At 52.0% G+C, this 21661-nt stretch overlaps 1 protein-coding gene across 1 annotated transcript in view; it reads left to right on the top strand.

Annotated features, from left to right (window-relative positions):
* Positions 1-11471: 11471 nt before the first annotated feature.
* The window catches only part of si:dkeyp-73b11.8 (BPTI/Kunitz domain-containing protein), a 21751-nt gene continuing 11561 nt past the window's right edge, over positions 11472-21661 (top strand). Inside the window, exon 1 of the mRNA XM_042326279.1 lies at positions 11472-11600. Within this exon, the coding sequence (XP_042182213.1) occupies positions 11531-11600 (70 nt within the window). The 5' untranslated portion in view covers positions 11472-11530. The remainder of the gene's footprint in view (positions 11601-21661) is intronic.

The raw sequence follows: 21661 nt of genomic DNA, 5'->3' as shown, positions 1-21661 counted from the left end.
GTCCCTGGTCTGTGACGATAGTCTCCACTCACAGTACGTCCCTGGTCTGGGACAATAGTCTCCACTTACAGTACGTCCCTGGTCTGGGACGATAGTCTCCACTTACAGTACGTCCCTGTTTGACTCTGTCTTGGTACCCCGTCTGATGACCAGAATCATGTAGCCTAACACACTAACAGCTGGGCTCTACTGACATGTCTGAAGGGATTCTCCGTCACTATGGCCTGATGACCAGAATCATGTAACCTAACACACTAACAGCTGGGCTCAAACTATCTGACCCCAACCAGATCGGACCCCAACCATATTGGACCCCAACGAGATCGGACCCCAACCAGATCGGCCCCCAACCAGCTCTGACCCCAACCACCTCTGACTCAAACCTTCTCTGACCCCAACCTGAACTGACCCCAACCATATCTGACCCCAACCACCTCTGACCCCAACCACCTCTGGCCCCAACCACCTCTGGCACCAAAAATCTCTGACCCCAACCTTCTCTGACCCCAACCACTTCTGACCCCAGCCATATCTGCCCCCAATCAACTCTGACCCCAACCTACTCTGACCCCAACCATATCTGACCCCAACCACCTCTGGCCCCAACCATCTCTGACCCCAATCATCTCTGACCCCAACCATATCTGACCCCAACCATATCTGACCCCAACCATATCTGACCCCAACCACCTCTGGCCCCAACCATCTCTGACCCCAATCACCTCTGACCCCAACCTACTCTGACCCCAACCATATCTGACCCCAACCATCTCTGACCCCAACTACATCTGACCCCAACCATATCTGACCCCAATCATATCTGACCCCAACCATATCTGCCCCCAATCATCTCTGACCCCAACCACATCTGACCCCAACCACCTCTGACCCCAACCCTATCTGACCCCAACCATATCTGCCCCCAACCATCTCTGACCCCAACCATCTCTGACCCCAACCACTTCTGACCCCAACCCTCTCTGACCCCAACCACCTCTGACCCCAATCAAATCTGACCCCAACCAGCTCTTTAAAAAATATATATATTTTTTTATTTCACCTTTATTTAACCAGGTAGGCTAGTTGAGAACAAGTTCTCATTTACAACTGCGACCTGGCCAAGATAAAGCAAAGCAGTGCGACACAAACAACAACACAGAGTTACACATGGAATAAACAAACGTACAGTCAATAACACAATAGAAAAAGTCTAGATACAATGTGAGCAAATGAGGTAAGATATGGGAGGGAGGTAAGGCAATAAATAGGCCATAGTGGCGAAATAATTACAGTATAGCAATTAAACACTGGAGTGATAGATGTGCAGAAGATGAATGTGCAAGTAGAGATACTGGGGTGCAAAGGAGCAAAATAAATAAAATAAATAACGGTATGGGGATGAGGTAGTTGGGTGGGCTATTTACAGATGAGCTGCTCGGAAAGCTGCTCTGACAGCTGGTGCTTAAAGCTAGTGAGGGAGATATGAGTCTCCAACTTCAATGACTTTGCAGTTCGTTCCAGTCATTGGCAGCAGACAACTGGAAGGAAAGGCGACCAAAGAGGAGTTGGCTTTGGGGGTGACCAGCGAAATATACCTGCTGGAGCGCGTGCTACAGGTGGGTGTTGCTATGGTGACCCACTACGGGTGGGTGCTGCTCTTACCCCAACCATCTCTGACCCCAACCATCTCTGACCCCAAATGTATCTGACCCCAACCATCTCTGACCCCAACCAACTCTGACCCCAAATGTATCTGACCCCAACCATATCTGCCCCCAATCATATCTGACCCCAACCATCTCTGACCCCAACCAACTCTGACCCCAACCATATCTAACCCCAACCATATCTGACCCCAACCATATCTGACCCCAACCATATCTGCCCCCAATCACTCTGACCCCAACCAACTCTGACCCCAACCACATCTGACCCCAACCAACTCTAACCCCAACCCATATTTTACCCCAACCACATCTGACCCCAACCAACTCTGACCCCAACCACCTGTGATCACAAACCATTAATACTATACTCTATTGACATTTGTTTCCAGTTATACTTCTGCCCAACAATAGGGTTAAATTAAGGATATGATGTCATTTGTATGAAATTCGGGTAACACTTTAATGGAAGTGTACACACACAAGGAATTCTTAATTTAACACATTAATAACCCCTACTAGCACATGAGAATTTAATCATTCTTATGTCAACAACTACAAGTCTAGGTAGTTTGAGAGTGTTGATTCATCAACTCTAGGTCGTTTATAAGAGTGTTGATTCATCAACTCTAGGTCGTTTATGAGAGTGTTGATTCATCAACTCTAGGTCGTTTATGAGAGGGTTGATTCATCAACTCTAGGTCGTTTATGAGAGTGTTGATTCATCAACTCTAGGTCGTTTATGAGAGTGTTGATTCATCAACTCTAGGTCGTTTATGAGAGTGTTGATTCATCAACTCTAGGTCGTTTATGAGAGTGTTGATTCATCAACTCTAGGTCGTTTATGAGAGTGTTGATTCATCAACTCTAGGTTGTTTATAAAAGTGTTGATTCATCAACTCTAGGTCGTTTATGAGAGAGTTGCAGGTTCATTGCATAGCGTATGTCCAGTGTCCTGGATAAGAGGAGACTTATTCCAATTTGGTCCTGAAGGCATTATTATGGTGTCTTCCTGACAGTCTGTAGGCATTATTATGGTGTCTTCCTGACAGTCTGAAGGCATTATTATGGTGTCTTCCTGACAGTCTGAAGGCATTATTATGGTGTCTTCCTGACAGTCTGAAGGCATTATTATGCTGTCTTCCTGACAGTCTGAAGGCATTATTATGGTGTCTTCCTGACAGTCTGTTTGTAGCCTGTTTCCAGATCTTGTTTGTAGCCTGTTCCCAGATCCTGTTTGTAGCCTGTTCCCAGATCTGTTTGTAGCCTGTTCCCAGATCCTGTTTGTAGCCTGTTCCCAGAACGGTTTGTAGCCTGTTCCCAGATCCTGTTTGTAGCCTGTTCCCAGAACTGTAGCCAACTCCTATGGCTGTCACTCCCCTCCTCAAGAAACCAACACTCGACTCATCTGACATCTAAAACTGTAATCCGGTATCCTTCTTTCTTTTCTTTCCAAAACATTTGAGCATTCTGTCTCTGACTAACTCTCTTGCTATCTCTCTCATAACAATCTTCTGGACCTTAACCAGTCAGGCTTCAAGACGGGTCACTCAACCGAGACTGCTCTCCTCTGTGTCACAGAGGCTCTCCGCACTGCCAAAGCTGAGTCTCTCTGCTCTGTTCTCATCCTCCTAGATCTATCCACTGCCTTCAACACTGTGAACTGTCAGATCCTCCTGTCCACCCTCTCAGGGCTGGGTCTCAGACTCCATCAGATCCTCCTGTCCACCCTCTCAGGGCTGGGTCTCAGGCTCCATCAGATCCTCCTGTCCACCCTCTCAGGGCTGGGTCTCAGACTCCATCAGATCCTCCTGTCCACCCTCTCAGGGCTGGGTCTCAGGCTCCATCAGATCCTCCTGTCCACCCTCTCAGGGCTGGGTCTCAGGCTCCATCAGATGTTTCGTATTGCGTCAGACAACAACATTGACGAATACGCTGATACGGTGTGCGAGTTCATTAGAACGTGCGTTGAAGATGTCGTTCCCATAGCAACGATTAAAACATTCCCTAACCAGAAACCGTGGATTGATGGCAGCATTCGTGTGAAACTGAAGGCACGAACCACTGCTTTTAATCAGGGCAAGGTGTCTGGTAACATGGCTGAATACAAACAGTGCAGCTATTCCCTCCGCAAGGCTATCAAACAAGCTAAGCGCCAGTACAGAGACAAAGTAGAATCTCAATTCAACGGCTCAGACACAAGAGGTATGTGGCAGGGTCTACAGTCAATCACGGACTACAGGAAGAAACCCAGCCCAGTCACGGACCAGGATGTCTTGCTCCCAGGCAGACTAAATAACTTTTTGCCCGCTTTGAGGACAATACAGTGCCACTGACACGGCCTGCAACGGAAACATGCGGTCTCTCCTTCACTGCAGCCGAAGTGAGTAAGACATTTAAACGTGTTAACCCTCGCAAGGCTGCAGGCCCAGACGGCATCCCCAGCCGCGCCTCAGAGCATGCGCAGACCAGCTGGCCGGTGTGTTTACGGACATATTCAATCAATACCTATACCAGTCTGCTGTTCCCACATGCTTCAAGAGGGCCACCATTGTTCCTGTTCCCAAGAAAGCTAAGGTAACTGAGCTAAACGACTACCGCCCCGTAGCACTCACATCCGTCATCATGAAGTGCTTTGAGAGACTAGTCAAGGACCATATCACCTCCACCCTACCTGACACCCTTGACCCACTCCAATTTGCTTACCGCCCAAATAGGTCCACAGACGATGCAATCTCAACCACACTGCACACTGCCCTAACCCATCTGGACAAGAGGAGTACCTATGTGAGAATGCTGTTCATCGACTACAGCTCGGCATTCAACACCATAGTACCCTCCAAGCTCGTCATCAAGCTCGAGACCCTGGGTCTCGACCCCGCCCCTGTGCAACTGGGTACTGGACTTCCTGACGGGCCGCCCCCAGGTGGTGAGGGTAGGCAACAACATCTCCTCCCCGCTGATCCTCAACACTGGGGCCCCACAAGGGTGCGTTCTGAGCCCTCTCCTGTACTCCCTGTTCACCCACGACTGCGTGGCCATGCACGCCTCCAACTCAATCATCAAGTTTGCGGACGACACAACAGTGGTAGGCTTGATTACCAACAACGACGAGACGGCCTACAGGGAGGAGGTGAGGGCCCCTCGGAGTGTGGTGTCAGGAAAATAACCTCACACTCAACGTCAACAAAACTAAGGAGATGATTGTGGACTTCAGGAAACAGCAGAGGGAACACCCCCCATCCACATCGATGGAACAGTAGTGGAGAGGGTAGCAAGTTTTAAGTTCCTCGGCATACACATCACAGACAAACTGAATTGGTCCACTCACACAGACAGCATCGTGAGGAAGGCGCAGCAGCGCCTCTTCAACCTCAGGAGGCTGAAGAAATTCGGCTTGTCACCAAAAGCACTCACAAACTTCTACAGATGCACAATCGAGAGCATCCTGGCGGGCTGTATCACCGCCTGGTATGGCAACTGCACCGCCCTCAACCGTAAGGCTCTCCAGAGGGTAGTGAGGTCTGCACAACGCATCACCGGGGCAAACTACCTGCCCTCCAGGACACCTACACCACCCGATGCTACAGGAAGGCCATAAAGATCATCAAGGACATCAACCACCCGAGCCACTGCCTGTTCACCCCGCTGCCATCCAGAAGGCGAGGTCAGTACAGGTGCATCAAAGCTGGGACCGAGAGACTGAAAAACAGCTTCTATCTCAAGGCCATCAGACTGTTAAACAGCCACCACTAACATTGAGTGGCTACTGCCAACACACTGTCAATGACACTGACTCTACTCCAGCCACTTTAATCATGGGAATCGATGGGAAATGATGTAAATATATCACTAGCCACTTTAAACAATGCTACCTTATATAATGTTACTTACCCTACATTGTTCATCTCATATGCATACGTTGATACTGTACTCTATATCATCGACTGCATCCTTATGTAATACATGTATCACTAGCCACTTTAACTATGCCACTTGGTTTACATACTTATCTCATATGTATATACTGTACTCGATATCATCTACTGTATCTTGCCTATGCTGCTCTGTACCATCACTCATTCATATATCCTTATGTACATATTCTTTATCCCCTTACACTGTGTATGACAGTAGTTTTTTTTGGAATTGTTAGTTAGATTACTTGCTCGTTATTACTGCATTGTCGGAACTAGAAGCACAAGCATTTCGCTACACTCGCATTAACATCTGCTAACCATGTGTATGTGACAAATAAAATTTGATTTTGATTTGATTTGAGATCCTCCTGTCCACCCTCTCAGGGCTGGGTCTCAGGCTCCATCAGATCCTCCTGTCCACCCTCTCAGGGCTGGGTCTCAGACTCCATCAGATCCTCCTGTCCACCCTCTCAGGGCTGGGTCTCAGACTCCATCAGATCCTCCTGTCCACCCTCTCAGGGCTGGGTCTCAGACTCCATCAGATCCTCCTGTCCACCCTCTCAGGGCTGGGTCTCAGGCTCCATCAGATCCTCCTGTCCACCCTCTCAGGGCTGGGTCTCAGACTCCATCAGATCCTCCTGTCCACCCTCTCAGGGCTGGGTCTCAGGCTCCATCAGATCCTCCTGTCCACCCTCTCAGGGCTGGGTCTCAGACTCCATCAGATCCTCCTGTCCACCCTCTCAGGGCTGGGTCTCAGACTCCATCAGATCCTCCTGTCCACCCTCTCAGGGCTGGGTCTCAGGCTCCATCAGATCCTCCTGTCCACCCTCTCAGGGCTGGGTCTCAGGCTCCATCAGATCCTCCTGTCCACCCTCTCAGGGCTGGGTCTCAGACTCCATCAGATCCTCCTGTCCACCCTCTCAGGGCTGGGTCTCAGACTTCATCAGATCCTCCTGTCCACCCTCTCAGGGCTGGGTCTCAGACTCCATCAGATCCTCCTGTCCACCCTCTCAGGGCTGGGTCTCAGACTCCATCAGATCCTCCTGTCCACCCTCTCAGGGCTGGGTCTCAGACTCCATCAGATCCTCCTGTCCACCCTCTCAGGGCTGGGTCTCAGGCCCTGCACACTCTTGGATTGCATCCTCCCTAGCATGACACTCCTACCAGGTGATTTGTGTCTGCACCACGTACTCTCACTACTGGTGTCCCCCACTTTTTTATTTTTTTATTTTATTTCACCTTTATTTAACCAGGTAGGCCAGTTGAGAACAGGTTCTCATTTGCAACTGCGACCTGGCCAAGATAAAGCATAGCAGTGTGAGCAGACAACACAGAGTTACACATGGAATAAACAATTAACAAGTCAATAACACAGTAGAAAACAAAGGGGGGAGTCTATATACAATGTGTGCAAAAGGCATGAGGAGGTAGGCGAATAATTACAATTTTGCAGATTAACACTGGAGTGATAAATGATCAGATGGTCATGTACAGGTAGAGATATTGGTGTGCAAAAGAGTAAGTAAATAAATAAAAACAGTATGGGGATGAGGTAGGTGAAAATGGGTGGGCTATTTACCAATAGACTATGTACAGCAGCAGCGATCGGTTAGCTGCTCAGATAGCTGATGTTTGAAGTTGGTGAGGGAGATAAAAGTCTCCAACTTCAGCGATTTTGCAATTCGTTCCAGTCACAGGCAGCAGAGTACTGGAACGAAAGGCGCCCAAATGAGGTGTTGGCTTTAGGGATGATCAGTGAGATACACCTGCTGGAGCGCGTGCTACGGATGGGTGTTGCCATCGTGACCAGTGAACTGAGATAAGGCGGAGCTTTACCTAGCATGGACTTGTAGATGACCTGGAGCCAGTGGGTCTGGCGACGAATATGTAACGAGGGCCAGCCGACCAGAGCATACAGGTCGCAGTGGTGGGTGGTATAAGGTGCTTTAGTGACAAAACGGATGGCACTGTGATAGACTGCATCCAGTTTGCTGAGTAGAGTGTTGGAAGCCATTTTGTAGATGACATCGCCGAAGTCGAGGATCGGTAGGATAGTCAGTTTTACTAGGGTAAGCTTGGCGGCGTGAGTGAAGGAGGCTTTGTTGCGGAATAGAAAGCCGACTCTTGATTTGATTTTCGATTGGAGATGTTTGATATGAGTCTGGAAGGAGAGTTTGCAGTCTAGCCAGACACCTAGGTACTTATAGATGTCCACATATTCAAGGTCGGAACCATCCAGGGTGGTGATGCTAGTCGGGCATGCGGGTGCAGGCAGCGATCGGTTGAAAAGCATGCATTTGGTTTTACTAGCGTTTAAGAGCAGTTGGAGGCCACGGAAGGAGTGTTGTATGGCATTGAAGCTTGTTTGGAGGTTAGATAGCACAGTGTCCAATGACGGGCCGAAAGTATATAGAATGGTGTCGTCTGCGTAGAGGTGGATCAGGGAATCGCCCGCAGCAAGAGCAACGTCATTGATATATACAGAGAAAAGAGTCGGCCCGAGAATTGAACCCTGTGGCACCCCCATAGAGACTGCCAGAGGACTGGACAGCATGCCCTCCGATTTGACACACTGAACTCTGTCTGCAAACCACGGCTTGGTTCTAGTCCCTCTCCTCTATTCTCTATAGACCAAGTCACTGGTCATATCCTCACATGGTCTCTCCTATCACTGCTATGCGGATGACACTCAACTACTTTTCTCCTTCCCCCCTTCTGACACCCAGGTGGCGACACGCATCTCTGCGTGCCTGGCAGATATCTCAGCTTGGATGTCGGCCCACCACCTCAACAACACTGAGCTGCTCTTCCTCCCGGGGAAGGCCTGTCCACTCCAAGACCTCTCCATCATGGTTTACACGGTGTCCCCCTCCCAGAGTGAAAAGAACCTAACCCTGGACAACTTCTTGTTGTTCTCTACAAACATCAAAGCAGTGACCCGCTCCTGCAGGTTCATGCTCTACAACATCCGTAGAGTACGACCCTACCTCATACAGGAAGTGGCACAGGTCCTAACCCAGGCACTTGTCATCTATCGTCTGGACTACTGCAACTCTCTCTCGTCTGGGCTCCCTGCTTGTGCCATCAAACCCCTGCAACTTATCCAGAACTCTGTAGCCCACCTGGTGTTCAACCTTCCCATGTTCTCCCATGTCACCCCGCTCTTCCAGACACTCCACGAGCTTCTAGTTTAACCTCGCATCCACTACACAGTGGTGGAAAAATAACCCAAGTAAAAGTCACCCAGTAAAATACGACTTGGGCAAATTCAAAAAGTGTTAGGTTTTAAATATACCAAAGTATCAAAAGTAAATGTAATTGCTAAAATATAAGTAAGTATCAAAAGTTAAAGTATAAATCGTTCCACATCATTTACAAACGAAGCCTTTGTGTTTTGTGAGTCTGCCAGATCCGAGGCAGTATGGATGACCAGTTCTGTTGATGTGTGTGAATTGGACCGTTTTCCGGTCCTGCTAAGAATTCAAAATTTAACGAGTACTTTTATGTGCCAGAGAAAATGTTATCAGTAAAAAGTACATTATTTTCTTTAGGAATGTAGTGATGTAAAAGTAAAAGTTGTCAAAAATATAAATAGTAAAGTAAATTACAGATACCCCAAAACACTACTTAAGTAGTACTTTAAAGTATTTTTACTTAAGTGCTTTACAACTTCCCAAGTTCTCCCATATTACCCCGCTCTTCAACACACTCCACTGGCTTCCAGCTCGTATCTTCTACAAGACCATGGTACTTACCTACAGAACAGCAAGAGGAACTGCCCCTCCCTACCTTCAGGCTGTGCTCCAACCCTACACCCCAACCTGAGCACTTTGTTCTGGCACCTCTGGTCTCTTGGCCCTCCCACCCCTACGGGAGGCAGCTCCCACTCAGCCCAGTCCAAGCTCTTCTCTGTCCTGGCACCTCAACGGTGGAACCAGCTTCTCCCTGATGCTAGGAGGGCAGAGTCCCTGTCCAGCTTCCCCCTGAAGCTAGGACAGCAGAGACCCTGTCCAGCTTCCCCCTGACACTAGGACAGCAGAGTCCCTGTCCATCTTCCCCCTGACGTTAGGACAGCAGAGTCCTTGTCCAGCTTCCCCCTGACGCTAGGACAGTAGAGTCCCTGTCCAGCTTTCCCCTGAAGCTAGGACAGTAGAGTCCCTGTCCATCTTCCCCCTGAAACTAGGACAGCAGAGTCCCTGTCCATCTTCCCCCTGAAGCTAGGACAGCAGAGTCCCTGTCCATCTTCCCCCTGAAACTAGGACAGCAGATTCCATCTTCCCCCTGAAGCTAGGACAGTAGAGTCCCTGTCCATCTCCCCCTGAAACTAGGACAGCAGAGTCCCCATCTTCCCCCTGAAACTAGGACAGTAGAGTCCCTGTCCATCTTCCCCTGAAACTAGGACAGCAGAGTCCATCTTCCCCCTGATGCTAGGACAGCAGAGTCCCTGTCCATCTTCCCCTGAAACTAGGACAGCAGAGTCCATCTTCCCCTGATGCTAGGACAGCAGAGTCCCTGTCCATCTTCCCCCTGAAACTAGGACAGCAGAGTCCATCTTCCCCCTGATGCTAGGACAGCAGAGTCCATCTTCCCCCTGATGCTAGGACAGTAGAGTCCCCGTCCATCTTGCAAAAACATCTGAAACCCTACCTCTTCAAAGAGTATCTTAAATAATCCCACAGCCCCCCACCCCTCTTTTCCCCTTACTAACTCTGGCTTTGCTGATAGCTACTTTGAGGAAAAATGTACTGACTATGACTGTGATATGAGGTTGTCCCACCTAGCTATCTGGAGATGAATGTACTGACTATGACTGGTCCACCTAGCTATCTGGAGATGAATGTACTGACTATGACTGGTCCACCTAGCTATCTGGAGATGAATGTACTGACTATGACTGGTCCACCTAGCTATCTGGAGATGAATGTACTGACTATGACTGGTCCACCTAGCTATCTGGAGATGAATGTACTGACTATGACTGGTCCACCTAGCTATCTGGAGATTAATGTACTGACTATGACTGGTCCACCTAGCTATCTGGAGATGAATGTACTGACTATGACTGGTCCACTATCTGGAGATTAATAGCTATCTGGAGATGAATGTACTGACTATGACTGGTCCACCTAGCTATCTGGAGATTAATGTACTGACTATGACTGGTCCACCTAGCTATCTGGAGAGATGAATGCACTGACTATGACTGGTCCACCTAGCTATCTAAAGATGAATGTACTGACTATGACTGATCCACCTAGCTATCTGAAGATGAATGTACTATGACTGTGATATGTGGTTGTCCCACCTAGCTATCTGAAGATGAATGTACTATGGCTGTGATATGTGGTTGTCCCACCTAGCTATCTGAAGATGAATGTACTATGACTGTGATATGTGGTTGTCCCACCTAGCTATCTGAAGATGAATGTACTATGACTGTGATATGTGGTTGTTTCATCTAGCTATCTGAAGATGAATGAACTGACTATGACTGTGATATGTGGTTGTTTCATCTAGCTATCTGGAGGTGAATGTCCTGACTATGACTGGTCCACCTAGCTATCTGGAGAGATGAATGCACTGACTATGACTGGTCCACCTAGCTATCTGAAGATGAGTGTACTGACTATGACTGGTCCACCTAGCTATCTGAAGATGAATGTACTGACTATGACTGGTCCACCTAGCTATCTGGAGATGAATGAACTAACTGTAAGTCTCTCTGGATAATACTGTCTGATAACATATTACTGCAACCTAAACAGCACCAACAGATCTGGGACCAGGCTACATATCCTTATTGCACTTCCTGTTGGGGCGCAGCCCTGGTATCAGTGATGAGTACGAAGGTCAGCGGAGATGATGTGTAAACATCCCCCTCCCATGGCAGTTTCCAACCGTCACTCATTCTGCTGGAGACTGGAGAGAACACACACAGACAGCACCATGAAACAACTGGTCATATTTGGGGCTTTAGTTTTTGCTACATTCTACATGGTTCACAGTGAAGTACCAGGTAAGTTCAATCATTTAGTATGTCTGTGTGCATATACCTCAGTCACCGTCTTGTCAGTATCAGGTAGGTTCTGTTCTGTTTGTACATCTAAAATAGAGTTTGATTTTAAGACTTTAATAAATCAGTTGTCTGCTAAAGGGGTCTTAAAACTGTTCTCTTACCACTTCGCTGTAGCATCAACAGTTAGTTTGACTTTTACTCCTCTTCCATTTGAAATAAGGGAGGCTTGTCTTTGCCTCCCTTCACGTCTAGTTGAGTTTGGGCGGGAGAGCAATTTGATTCAATATAAAACAAACATTCAATACTTTACACATTATTCATGAATTTAATCAATGAATTAAGTTACTCATGTGCTATTTTCAATATGTTACCCATTGTAATATTCTGCAGTTAGGGGAACACTGTATGGAACTGAGAGTACAAAGGTTCTCATTCAAATCGTTTATGATCCCTGAGAGTATCACTCTGACAACATGGCGGTTTCACTGACAGGCGAAGGTTTCACCTTAGATCAAGACCTAATAAGACAGACCTTTTGGGCCCTCACCAGTTGGACTCCCACCAGTTGGGCCCTCACCAGTTGGACTCCCACCAGTTGGGCCCTCACCAGTTGGGCCCTCACCAGTTGGCTCTCACCAGTTGGGCCTTCACCAGTTGGTCTCTCACCAGTTTGTCTCTCACCAGTTGGTCTCTCACCAGTTGGTCTCTCCCCACTGGGCAGTTGGTCCCTCACCAGTTGGTCTCTCCCCAGCTGGGCCCTCACCAGTTGGTCTCTCACCAGTTGGTCTCTCACCAGTTGGTCCCTCACCAGTTGGTCTCTCATCAGTTGGGCCCTCACCAGTTGGGCCCTCACCAGTTGGGCCCTCACCAGTTGGGCCCTCACCAGTTGGTCTCTCACCAGTTGGTCTCTCACCAGTTGGTCTCTCACCAGTTGGGCCCTCACCAGTTGGGCCCTCACCAGTTGGGCTCTCACCCGCTGGGCCCTCACCAGCTGGGCCCTCACCAGTTTGCATCCCTGAATAATACAGACAGACTAGCTTGTCTTAGACATACAGTATAGCCACAATGTTTGTTGTGTATAAGACAAGCTATACAACATTAGTCCTGATCTGTTTTTAGGAGAAGCTTTTCCAGTCGTAGTAGTAGCATGGGGATCAGGAACTGCAACACCACTGCAGTGCTGCTCTGGTCCTAAACCTAGTGTTATGGTGTCTGTAACCTAGTGCCACGGTGTACATCTGAGAGTCTGCGATGAAAGGTGGTGGCTCTGATGAAAGGAGGTGGTTTGTTTTGGAAGTCGTTGTCCTGCAGTTAAGGAGTGAGTGTTTACAGAAAATGCTACTTCCTGTATTTGAGACGTTTTATGACCCTATAAGGCTTCTGTTGTGGTGCCTGGCAGATCCAAACACTGCACATTTTGTATGGAAGGCATGCAACAATTACATCAGTACAGGAAATCACTGTCAAACAGATACTATAAGAACAATCATTGTAATAATAGCGATATATTGAGCAATAGGAGTATATTCCAAGAATGGCCTCAAAAACCCCAATCTAGCCCAGCCTGGGAACCCAGCTAATTGTTACAGACCTCAAAGGACAACTCCGCCATTTTGAACATTTGAGTTGTTATTATGACGTATTTAGTGATATCATGTTGTTCTATTTACAGTTCTGTTGACCGGTTGGAAAACGCTTCTCTGTGACGTTTTCAAGTAGGCTCCCAGAGATGACTAATGCAAGTAGGCTCCCAGAGATTACTAATGCAAGTAGGAGCCCAGACATGACTAATGCCAGTAGGATCCCAGAGATGACTAATGCAAGTAGGATCCCAGAGATGACTAATGCAAGTAGGATCCCAGAGGTGACTAATGCAAGTAGAAGCCCAGAGATGACTAATGCATGTAGGATCCAGAGATGACTAATAGCTAGTGGATGACGAGGGGAGGGTTGGACTGTGGCTAGTGGATGAGGAGGGGAGGGTTGTGGCTAGTGGATGAGGAGGGAGGGTTGGACTGTGACTAGTGGATGAGGAGGGAGGGTTGGACTGTGGCTAGTGGATGAGGAGGGGGGTGGACTGTGGCTAGTGGATGAGGAGGGGAGGGTTGGACTGTGGCTAGTGGATGAGGAGGGGAGGGTTGGACTGTGGCTAGTGGATGAGGAGGGGAGGGTTGAACTGTGGCTAGTGGATGGGAAGGGGAGGGTTTGGACTGTGGCTAGTGGATGAGGAGGGGAGGGTTGGACTATGGCTAGTGGATGAGGAGGGGGTGGACTGTGGCTAGTGGATGAGGAGGGTTGGACTGTGGCTAGTGGATGAGGAGGGGAGGGTTGGACTGTGGCTAGTGGATGGGGAGGGTTGGACTGTGGCTAGTGGATGAGGAGGGGAGGGTTGGACTCTGGCTAGTGGATGAGGAGGGGGGGTTGGACTGTGGCTAGTGGATAAGGAGGGGAGGGTTGTGGGTAGTGGATGAGGAGGGGAGGGTTGGACTGTGGCTAGTGGATGGGGAGGGTTGGACTGTGGCTAGTGGATGAGGAGGGGAGGGTTGGACTCTGGCTAGTGGATGAGGAGGGGAGGGTTGGACTGTGGCTAGTGGATGGGGAGGGTTGGACTGTGGCTAGTGAATGAGGATGGGAGGGTTGGACTGTGGCTAGTGGATGAGGAGGGGAGGGTTGGACTATGGCTAGTGGATGAGGAGGGGGTGGACTGTGGCTAGTGGATGAGGAGGGGAGGGTTGGACTGTGGCTAGTGGATGAGGAGGGGAGGGTTGGACTGTGGCTAGTGGATGAGGAGGGGAAGTGTTGGACTGTGGCTAGTAAATGAGGAGGGGAGGGTTGGACTGTGGCTAGTGGATGGGGAGGGTTGGACTGTGGCTAGTGGATGAGGAGGGGAGGGTTGGACTATGGCTAGTGGATGAGGAGGGGGGTGGACTGTGGCTAGTGGATGAGGAGGGGGGTGGACTGTGGCTAGTGGATCTGGAGGGGAGGGTTGGACTGTGGCTAGTGGATGAGGAGGGGAGGGTTGGACTGTGGCTAGTGGATGAGGAGGGGAGGGTTGGACTGTGTCTAGTGGATGAGGAGGGGAGGGTTGGACTGTGGCTAGTAAATGAGGAGGGGAGGGTTGGACTGTGGCTAGTGGATAAGGAGGGGAGGGTTGTGGGTAATGGATGAGGAGGGGAGGGTTGGACTGTGGCTAGTGGATGGGGAGGGTTGGACTGTGGCTAGTGGATGAGGAGGGGAGGGTTGGACTCTGGCTAGTGGATGAGGAGGGGAGGGTTGGACTGTGGCTAGTGGATAAGGAGGGGAGGGTTGTGGGTAGTGGATGAGGAGGGGAGGGTTGGACTGTGGCTAGTGGATGGGGAGGGTTGGACTGTGGCTAGTGGATGAGGAGGGGAGGGTTGGACTCTGGCTAGTGGATGAGGAGGGGAGGGTTGGACTGTGGCTAGTGAATGAGGATGGGAGGGTTGGACTGTGGCTAGTGGATGAGGAGGGGAGGGTTGGACTATGGCTAGTGGATGAGGAGGGGGTGGACTGTGGCTAGTGGATGAGAGGGGTGGACTGTGGCTAGTGGATGAGGAGGGGAGGGTTGGACTGTGGCTAGTGGATGAGGAGGGGAGGGTTGGACTGTGGCTAGTGGATGAGGAGGGAGGGTTGGACTGTGGCTAGTGGATGAGGAGGGAGGGTTGGACTGTGGCTTAGTGGATGAGGAGGGGAAGGGTTGTGGGTAGTGGATGAGGAGGGGAGGGTTGGACTGTGACTAGTAAATGAGGAGGGGAAGTGTTGGACTGTGGCTAGTAAATGAGGAGGGGAGGGTTGGACTGTGGCTAGTGGATGGGGAGGGTTGGACTGTGGCTAGTGGATGAGGAGGGGAGGGTTGGACTCTGGCTAGTGGATGAGGAGGGGAGGGTTGGACTGTGGCTAGTGGATGAAGAGGGGAGGGTTGACTGTGGCTAGTGGATGAGGAGGGGAGGGTGGACTGTGGCTAGTGGATGAGGAGGGGAGGGTTGGACTGTGGCTAGTGGATGAGGAGGGGAGTTGGACTGTGGCTAGTGGATGAGGAGGGGAAGGGTTGTGGCTAGTGGATGAGGAGGGGAGGGTTGGACTGTGGCTAGTGGATAAGGAGGAGAGGGTTGGACTGTGGCTAGTGGATGAGGAGGGGAGGGCTGGACTGTGGCAGTGGATGAGGAGGGGAGGGTTGGACTGTGGCTAGTGGATGAAGAGGGGAGGGTTGGACTGTGGCTAGTGGATGGGAAGGGGAGGGTTGGACTGTGGCTAGTGGATGAGGATGGGAGGGATGGACTGTGACTAGTGGATGAAGAGGGGAGGGTTGACTCTGGCTAGTGGATGAAGAGGGGAGGGTTGACTGTGGCTAGTGGATGAGGAGGGAGGGTTGGACTGTGGCTAGTGGATGAGGAGGGGAGGGTTGGACTGTGGCTAGTGGATGAGGAGGGTAGGGTTGGACTGTGACTAGTAAATGAGGAGGGGAAGGGTTGTGGGAAGTGGATGAGGAGGGGAGGGTTGGACTGTGGCTAGTGAATGAGGAGGGGAGGGTTGGACTGTGGCTAGTGGATGAGGAGGGAGGGTTGGACTGTGGCTAGTGGATGAGGAGGGAAGGGTTGGACTGTGGCTAGTGAATAAGGAGGGAGGGTTGTGGGTAATGGATGAGGAGGGGAGGGTTGGACTGTGGCTAGTGGATGAGGAGGGGAGGGTTGGACTCTGGCTAGTGGATGAGGAGGGGAGGGTTGGACTGTGGCTAGTGGATAAGGAGGGAGGGTTGTGGGTAGTGGATGAGGAGGGGAGGGTTGGACTGTGGCTAGTGGATGGGGAGGGTTGGACTGTGGCTAGTGGATGAGGAGGGGAGGGTTGGACTCTGGCTAGTGGATGAGGAGGAGGGTTGGACTGTGGCTAGTGAATGAGGATGGGAGGGTTGGACTGTGGCTAGTGGATGAGGAGGGGAGGGTTGGACTATGGCTAGTGGATGAGGAGGGGGTGTACTGTGGCTAGTGGATGAGGAGGGGGTTGGACTGTGGCTAGTGGATGAGGAGGGAGGGTTGGACTGTGGCTAGTGGATGAGGAGGGGAGGGTTGGACTGTGGCTAGTGGATGAGGAGGGAGGGTTGGACTGTGGCTAGTGGATGAGGAGGGAGGGTTGGACTGTGGCTAGTGGATGAGGAGGGGAGGGTTGGACTGTGGCTAGTGGATGAGGAGGGGAGGGTTGGACTGTGGCTAGTGGATGAGGAGGGAGGGTTGGACTGTGGCTAGTGGATGAGGAGGGGAAGGGTTGTGGCTAGTGGATGAGGAGGGGAGGGTTGGACTGTGGCTAGTGGATAAGGAGGGGAGGGTTGGACTGTGGCTAGTGGATGAGGAGGGGAGGGCTGGACTGTAAGTTGATGAGGAGGGGAGGGTTGGACTGTGGCTAGTGGATGAGGAGGGGAGGGTTGTGGCTAGTGGATGAGGAGGGAGGATTGGACTGTGACTAGTGGATGAGGAGGGAGGGTTGGACTGTGGCTAGTGGATGAGGAGGGGGGGTGGACTGTGGCTAGTGGATGAGGAGGGGAGGGTTGGACTGTGGCTAGTGGATGAGGAGGGGAGGGTTGGACTGTGGCTAGTGGATGAGGAGGGGAGGGTTGAACTGTGGCTAGTGGATGGGAAGGGGAGGGTTTGGACTGTGGCTAGTGGATGAGGAGGGGAGGGTTGGACTATGGCTAGTGGATGAGGAGGGGGGTGGACTGTGGCTAGTGGATGAGGAGGGTTGGACTGTGGCTAGTGGATGAGGAGGGGAGGGTTGGACTGTGGCTAGTGGATGGGGAGGGTTGGACTGTGGCTAGTGGATGAGGAGGGGAGGGTTGGACTCTGGCTAGTGGATGAGGAGGGAGGGTTGGACTGTGGCTAGTGGATAAGGAGGGGAGGGTTGTGGGTAGTGGATGAGGAGGGGAGGGTTGGACTGTGGCTAGTGGATGGGGAGGGTTGGACTGTGGCTAGTGGATGAGGAGGGGAGGGTTGGACTCTGGCTAGTGGATGAGGAGGGGAGGGTTGGACTGTGGCTAGTGGATGGGGAGGGTTGGACTGTGGCTAGTGAATGAGGATGGGAGGGTTGGACTGTGGCTAGTGGATGAGGAGGGGAGGGTTGGACTATGGCTAGTGGATGAGGAGGGGGTGGACTGTGGCTAGTGGATGAGGAGGGGGGGTGGACTGTGGCTAGTGGATGAGGAGGGGAGGGTTGGACTGTGGCTAGTGGATGAGGAGGGGAGGGTTGGACTGTGGCTAGTGGATGAGGAGGGGAAGTGTTGGACTGTGGCTAGTAAATGAGGAGGGGAGGGTTGGACTGTGGCTAGTGGATGGGGAGGGTTGGACTGTGGCTAGTGGATGAGGAGGGAGGGTTGGACTATGGCTAGTGGATGAGGAGGGGGTGGACTGTGGCTAGTGGATGAGGAGGGGGTGGACTGTGGCTAGTGGATCTGGAGGGGACTGTGGCTAGTGGATGAGGAGGGGAGGGTTGGACTGTGGCTAGTGGATGAGGAGGGGAGGTTGGACTGTGTCTAGTGGATGAGGAGGGGAGGGTTGGACTGTGGCTAGTAAATGAGGAGGGGAGGGTTGGACTATGGCTAGTGGATAAGGAGGGGAGGGTTGTGGGCTAATGGATGAGGAGGGGAGGGTTGGACTGTGGCTAGTGGATGGGGAGGGTTGGACTGTGGCTAGTGGATGAGGAGGGGAGGGTTGGACTCTGGCTAGTGGATGAGGAGGGGAGGGTTGGACTGTGGCTAGTGGATAAGGAGGGGAGGGTTGTGGGTAGTGGATGAGGAGGGAGGGTTGGACTGTGGCTAGTGGATGGGGAGGGTTGGACTGTGGCTAGTGGATGAGGAGGGGAGGGTTGGACTCTGGCTAGTGGATGAGGAGGGGAGGGTTGGACTGTGGCTAGTGAATGAGGATGGGAGGGTTGGACTGTGGCTAGTGGATGAGGAGGGGAGGGTTGGACTATGGCTAGTGGATGAGGAGGGGGGTGGACTGTGGCTAGTGGATGAGAAGGGGGTGGACTGTGGCTAGTGGATGAGGAGGGGAGGGTTGGACTGTGGCTAGTGGATGAGGAGGGGAGGGTTGGACTGTGGCTAGTGGATGAGGAGGGGAGGGTTGGACTGTGGCTAGTGGATGAGGAGGGAGGGTTGGACTGTGGTTAGTGGATGAGGAGGGGAAGGGTTGTGGGTAGTGGATGAGGAGGGGAGGGTTGGACTGTGACTAGTAAATGAGGAGGGAAGTGTTGGACTGTGGCTAGTAAATGAGGAGGGGATGACTGTGGCTAGTGGATGGGGAGGGTTGGACTGTGGCTAGTGGATGAGGAGGGGAGGGTTGGACTCTGGCTAGTGGATGAGGAGGGGAGGGTTGGACTGTGGCTAGTGGATGAAGAGGGGAGGGTTGACTGTGGCTAGTGGATGAGGAGGGGAGGGTTGGACTGTGGCTAGTGGATGAGGAGGGGAGGGTTGGACTGTGGCTAGTGGATGAGGAGGGAGAGTTGGACTGTGGCTAGTGGATGAGGAGGGGAAGGGTTGTGGCTAGTGGATGAGGAGGGGAGGGTTGGACTGTGGCTAGTGGATAAGGAGGGGAGGGTTGGACTGTGGCTAGTGGATGAGGAGGGGAGGGCTGGACTGATGAGGAGGGGAGGGTTGGACTGTGGCTAGTGGATGAAGAGGGGAGGGTTGGACTGTGGCTAGTGGATGGGAAGGGGAGGGTTGGACTGTGGCTAGTGGATGAGGATGGGAGGGATGGACTGTGACTAGTGGATGAAGAGGGGAGGGTTGACTGTGGCTAGTGGATGAAGAGGGGAGGGTTGACTGTGGCTAGTGGATGAGGAGGGAGGGTGGACTGTGGCTAGTGGATGAGGAGGGGAGGGTTGGACTGTGGCTAGTGGATGAGGAGGGTAGGGTTGGACTGTGACTAGTAAATGAGGAGGGGAAGGGTTGTGGGAAGTGGATGAGGAGGGGAGGGTTGGACTGTGGCTAGTGAATGAGGAGGGGAGGGTTGGACTGTGGCTAGTGGATGAGGAGGGGAGGGTTGGACTGTGGCTAGTGGATGAGGAGGGGAGGGTTGGACTGTGGCTAGTGAATAAGAGGGGAGGGTGAATGGATGAGGAGGGGAGGGTTGGACTGTGGCTAGTGGATGAGGAGGGGAGGGTTGGACTCTGGCTAGTGGATGAGGAGGGGAGGGTTGGACTGTGGCTAGTGGATAAGGAGGGGAGGGTTGTGGGTAGTGGATGAGGAGGGGAGGGTTGGACTGTGGCTAGTGGATGGGGAGGGTTGGACTGTGGCTAGTGGATGAGGAGGGGAGGGTTGGACTCTGGCTAGTGGATGAGGAGGGGAGGGTTGGACTGTGGCTAGTGAATGAGGATGGGAGGGTTGGACTGTGGCTAGTGGATGAGGAGGGGAGGGTTGGACTATGGCTAGTGGATGAGGAGGGGGTGTACTGTGGCTAGTGGATGAGGAGGGGGGTTGGACTGTGGCTAGTGGATGAGGAGGGAGGGTTGGACTGTGGCTAGTGGATGAGGAGGGGAGGGTTGGACTGTGGCTAGTGGATGAGGAGGGGAGGGTTGGACTGTGGCTAGTGGATGAGGAGGGAGGGTTGGACTGTGGCTAGTGGATGAGGAGGGGAGGGTTGGACTGTGGCTAGTGGATGAGGAGGGGAGGGTTGGACTGTGGCTAGTGGATGAGGAGGGGAGGGTTGGACTGTGGCTAGTGGATGAGGAGGGGAAGGGTTGTGGCTAGTGGATGAGGAGGGGAGGGTTGGACTGTGGCTAGTGGATAAGGAGGGGAGGGTTGGACTGTGGCTAGTGGATGAGGAGGGGAGGGCTGGACTGTGGCAAGTTGATGAGGAGGGGAGGGTTGGACTGTGGCTAGTGGATGAAGAGGGGAGGTTTGGACTGTGGCTAGTGGATGGGAAGGGGAGGGTTGGACTGTGGCTAGTGGATGAGGATGGGAGGGATGGACTGTGACTAGTGGATGAAGAGGGGAGGGTTGACTGTGGCTAGTGGATGAAGAGGGGAGGGTTGACTGTGGCTAGTGGATGAGGAGGGAGGGTTGGACTGTGGCTAGTGGATGAGGAGGGGAGGGTTGGACTGTGGCTAGTGGATGAGGAGGGTAGGGTTGGACTGTGACTAGTAAATGAGGAGGGGAAGGGTTGTGGGAAGGGAGGGGAGGGTTGGACTGTGGCTAGTGGATGAGGAGGGGAGGGTTGGACTGTGGCTAGTGGATGAGGAGGGAGGGTTGGACTGTGGCTAGTGGATGAGGAGGGGAGGGTTGGACTGTGGCTAGTGGATGAGGAGGGGAGGGTTGGACTGTGGCTAGTGGATGAGGAGGGGAGGGTTGGACTGTGGCTAGTGGATGAGGAGGGGAAGGGTTGTGGCTAGTGGATGAGGAGGGGAGGGTTGGACTGTGGCTAGTGGATAAGGAGGGGAGGGTTGGACTGTGGCTAGTGGATGAGGAGGGAGGGCTGGACTGTGGCAAGTGATGAGGAGGGGAGGGTTGGACTGTGGCTAGTGGATGAAGAGGGGAGGTTTGGACTGTGGCTAGTGGATGGGAAGGGGAGGGTTGGACTGTGGCTAGTGGATGAGGATGGGAGGGATGGACTGTGACTAGTGGATGAAGAGGGGAGGGTTGGACTGTGGCTAGTGGATGAGGAGGGTAGGGTTGGACTGTGACTAGTAAATGAGGAGGGGAAGGGTTGTGGGAAGTGAATGAGGAGGGGAGGGTTGGACTGTGGCTAGTGGATGAGGAGGGGAGGGTTGGACTGTGGCTAGTGGATGAGGAGGGGAGGGTTGGACTGTGGCTAGTGGATGAGGAGGGGAGGGTTGGACTGTGACTAGTGGATGAAGAGGGGAGGGTTGGACTGTGGCTAGTGGATGAAGAGGGGAGGGTTGGACTGTGGCTAGTGGATGAGGAGGGGAGGGTTGGACTGTGGCTAGTGGATTTTTTATTTATTTTTATTTTTATTTCACCTTTATTTAACCAGGTAGGCAAGTTGAGAACAAGTTCTCATTTGCAACTGCGACCTGGCCAAGATAAAGCATAGCAGTGTGAA

The sequence above is a fragment of the Oncorhynchus tshawytscha genome, linkage group LG01 (assembly GCF_018296145.1).
Source record: "Oncorhynchus tshawytscha isolate Ot180627B linkage group LG01, Otsh_v2.0, whole genome shotgun sequence".
NCBI classification, from domain to species: Eukaryota; Metazoa; Chordata; class Actinopteri; order Salmoniformes; family Salmonidae; genus Oncorhynchus; species Oncorhynchus tshawytscha.
The sequence above is the reverse complement of the archived record's forward strand: the minus strand, read 5'-3'. Positions and strand labels throughout refer to the sequence as shown.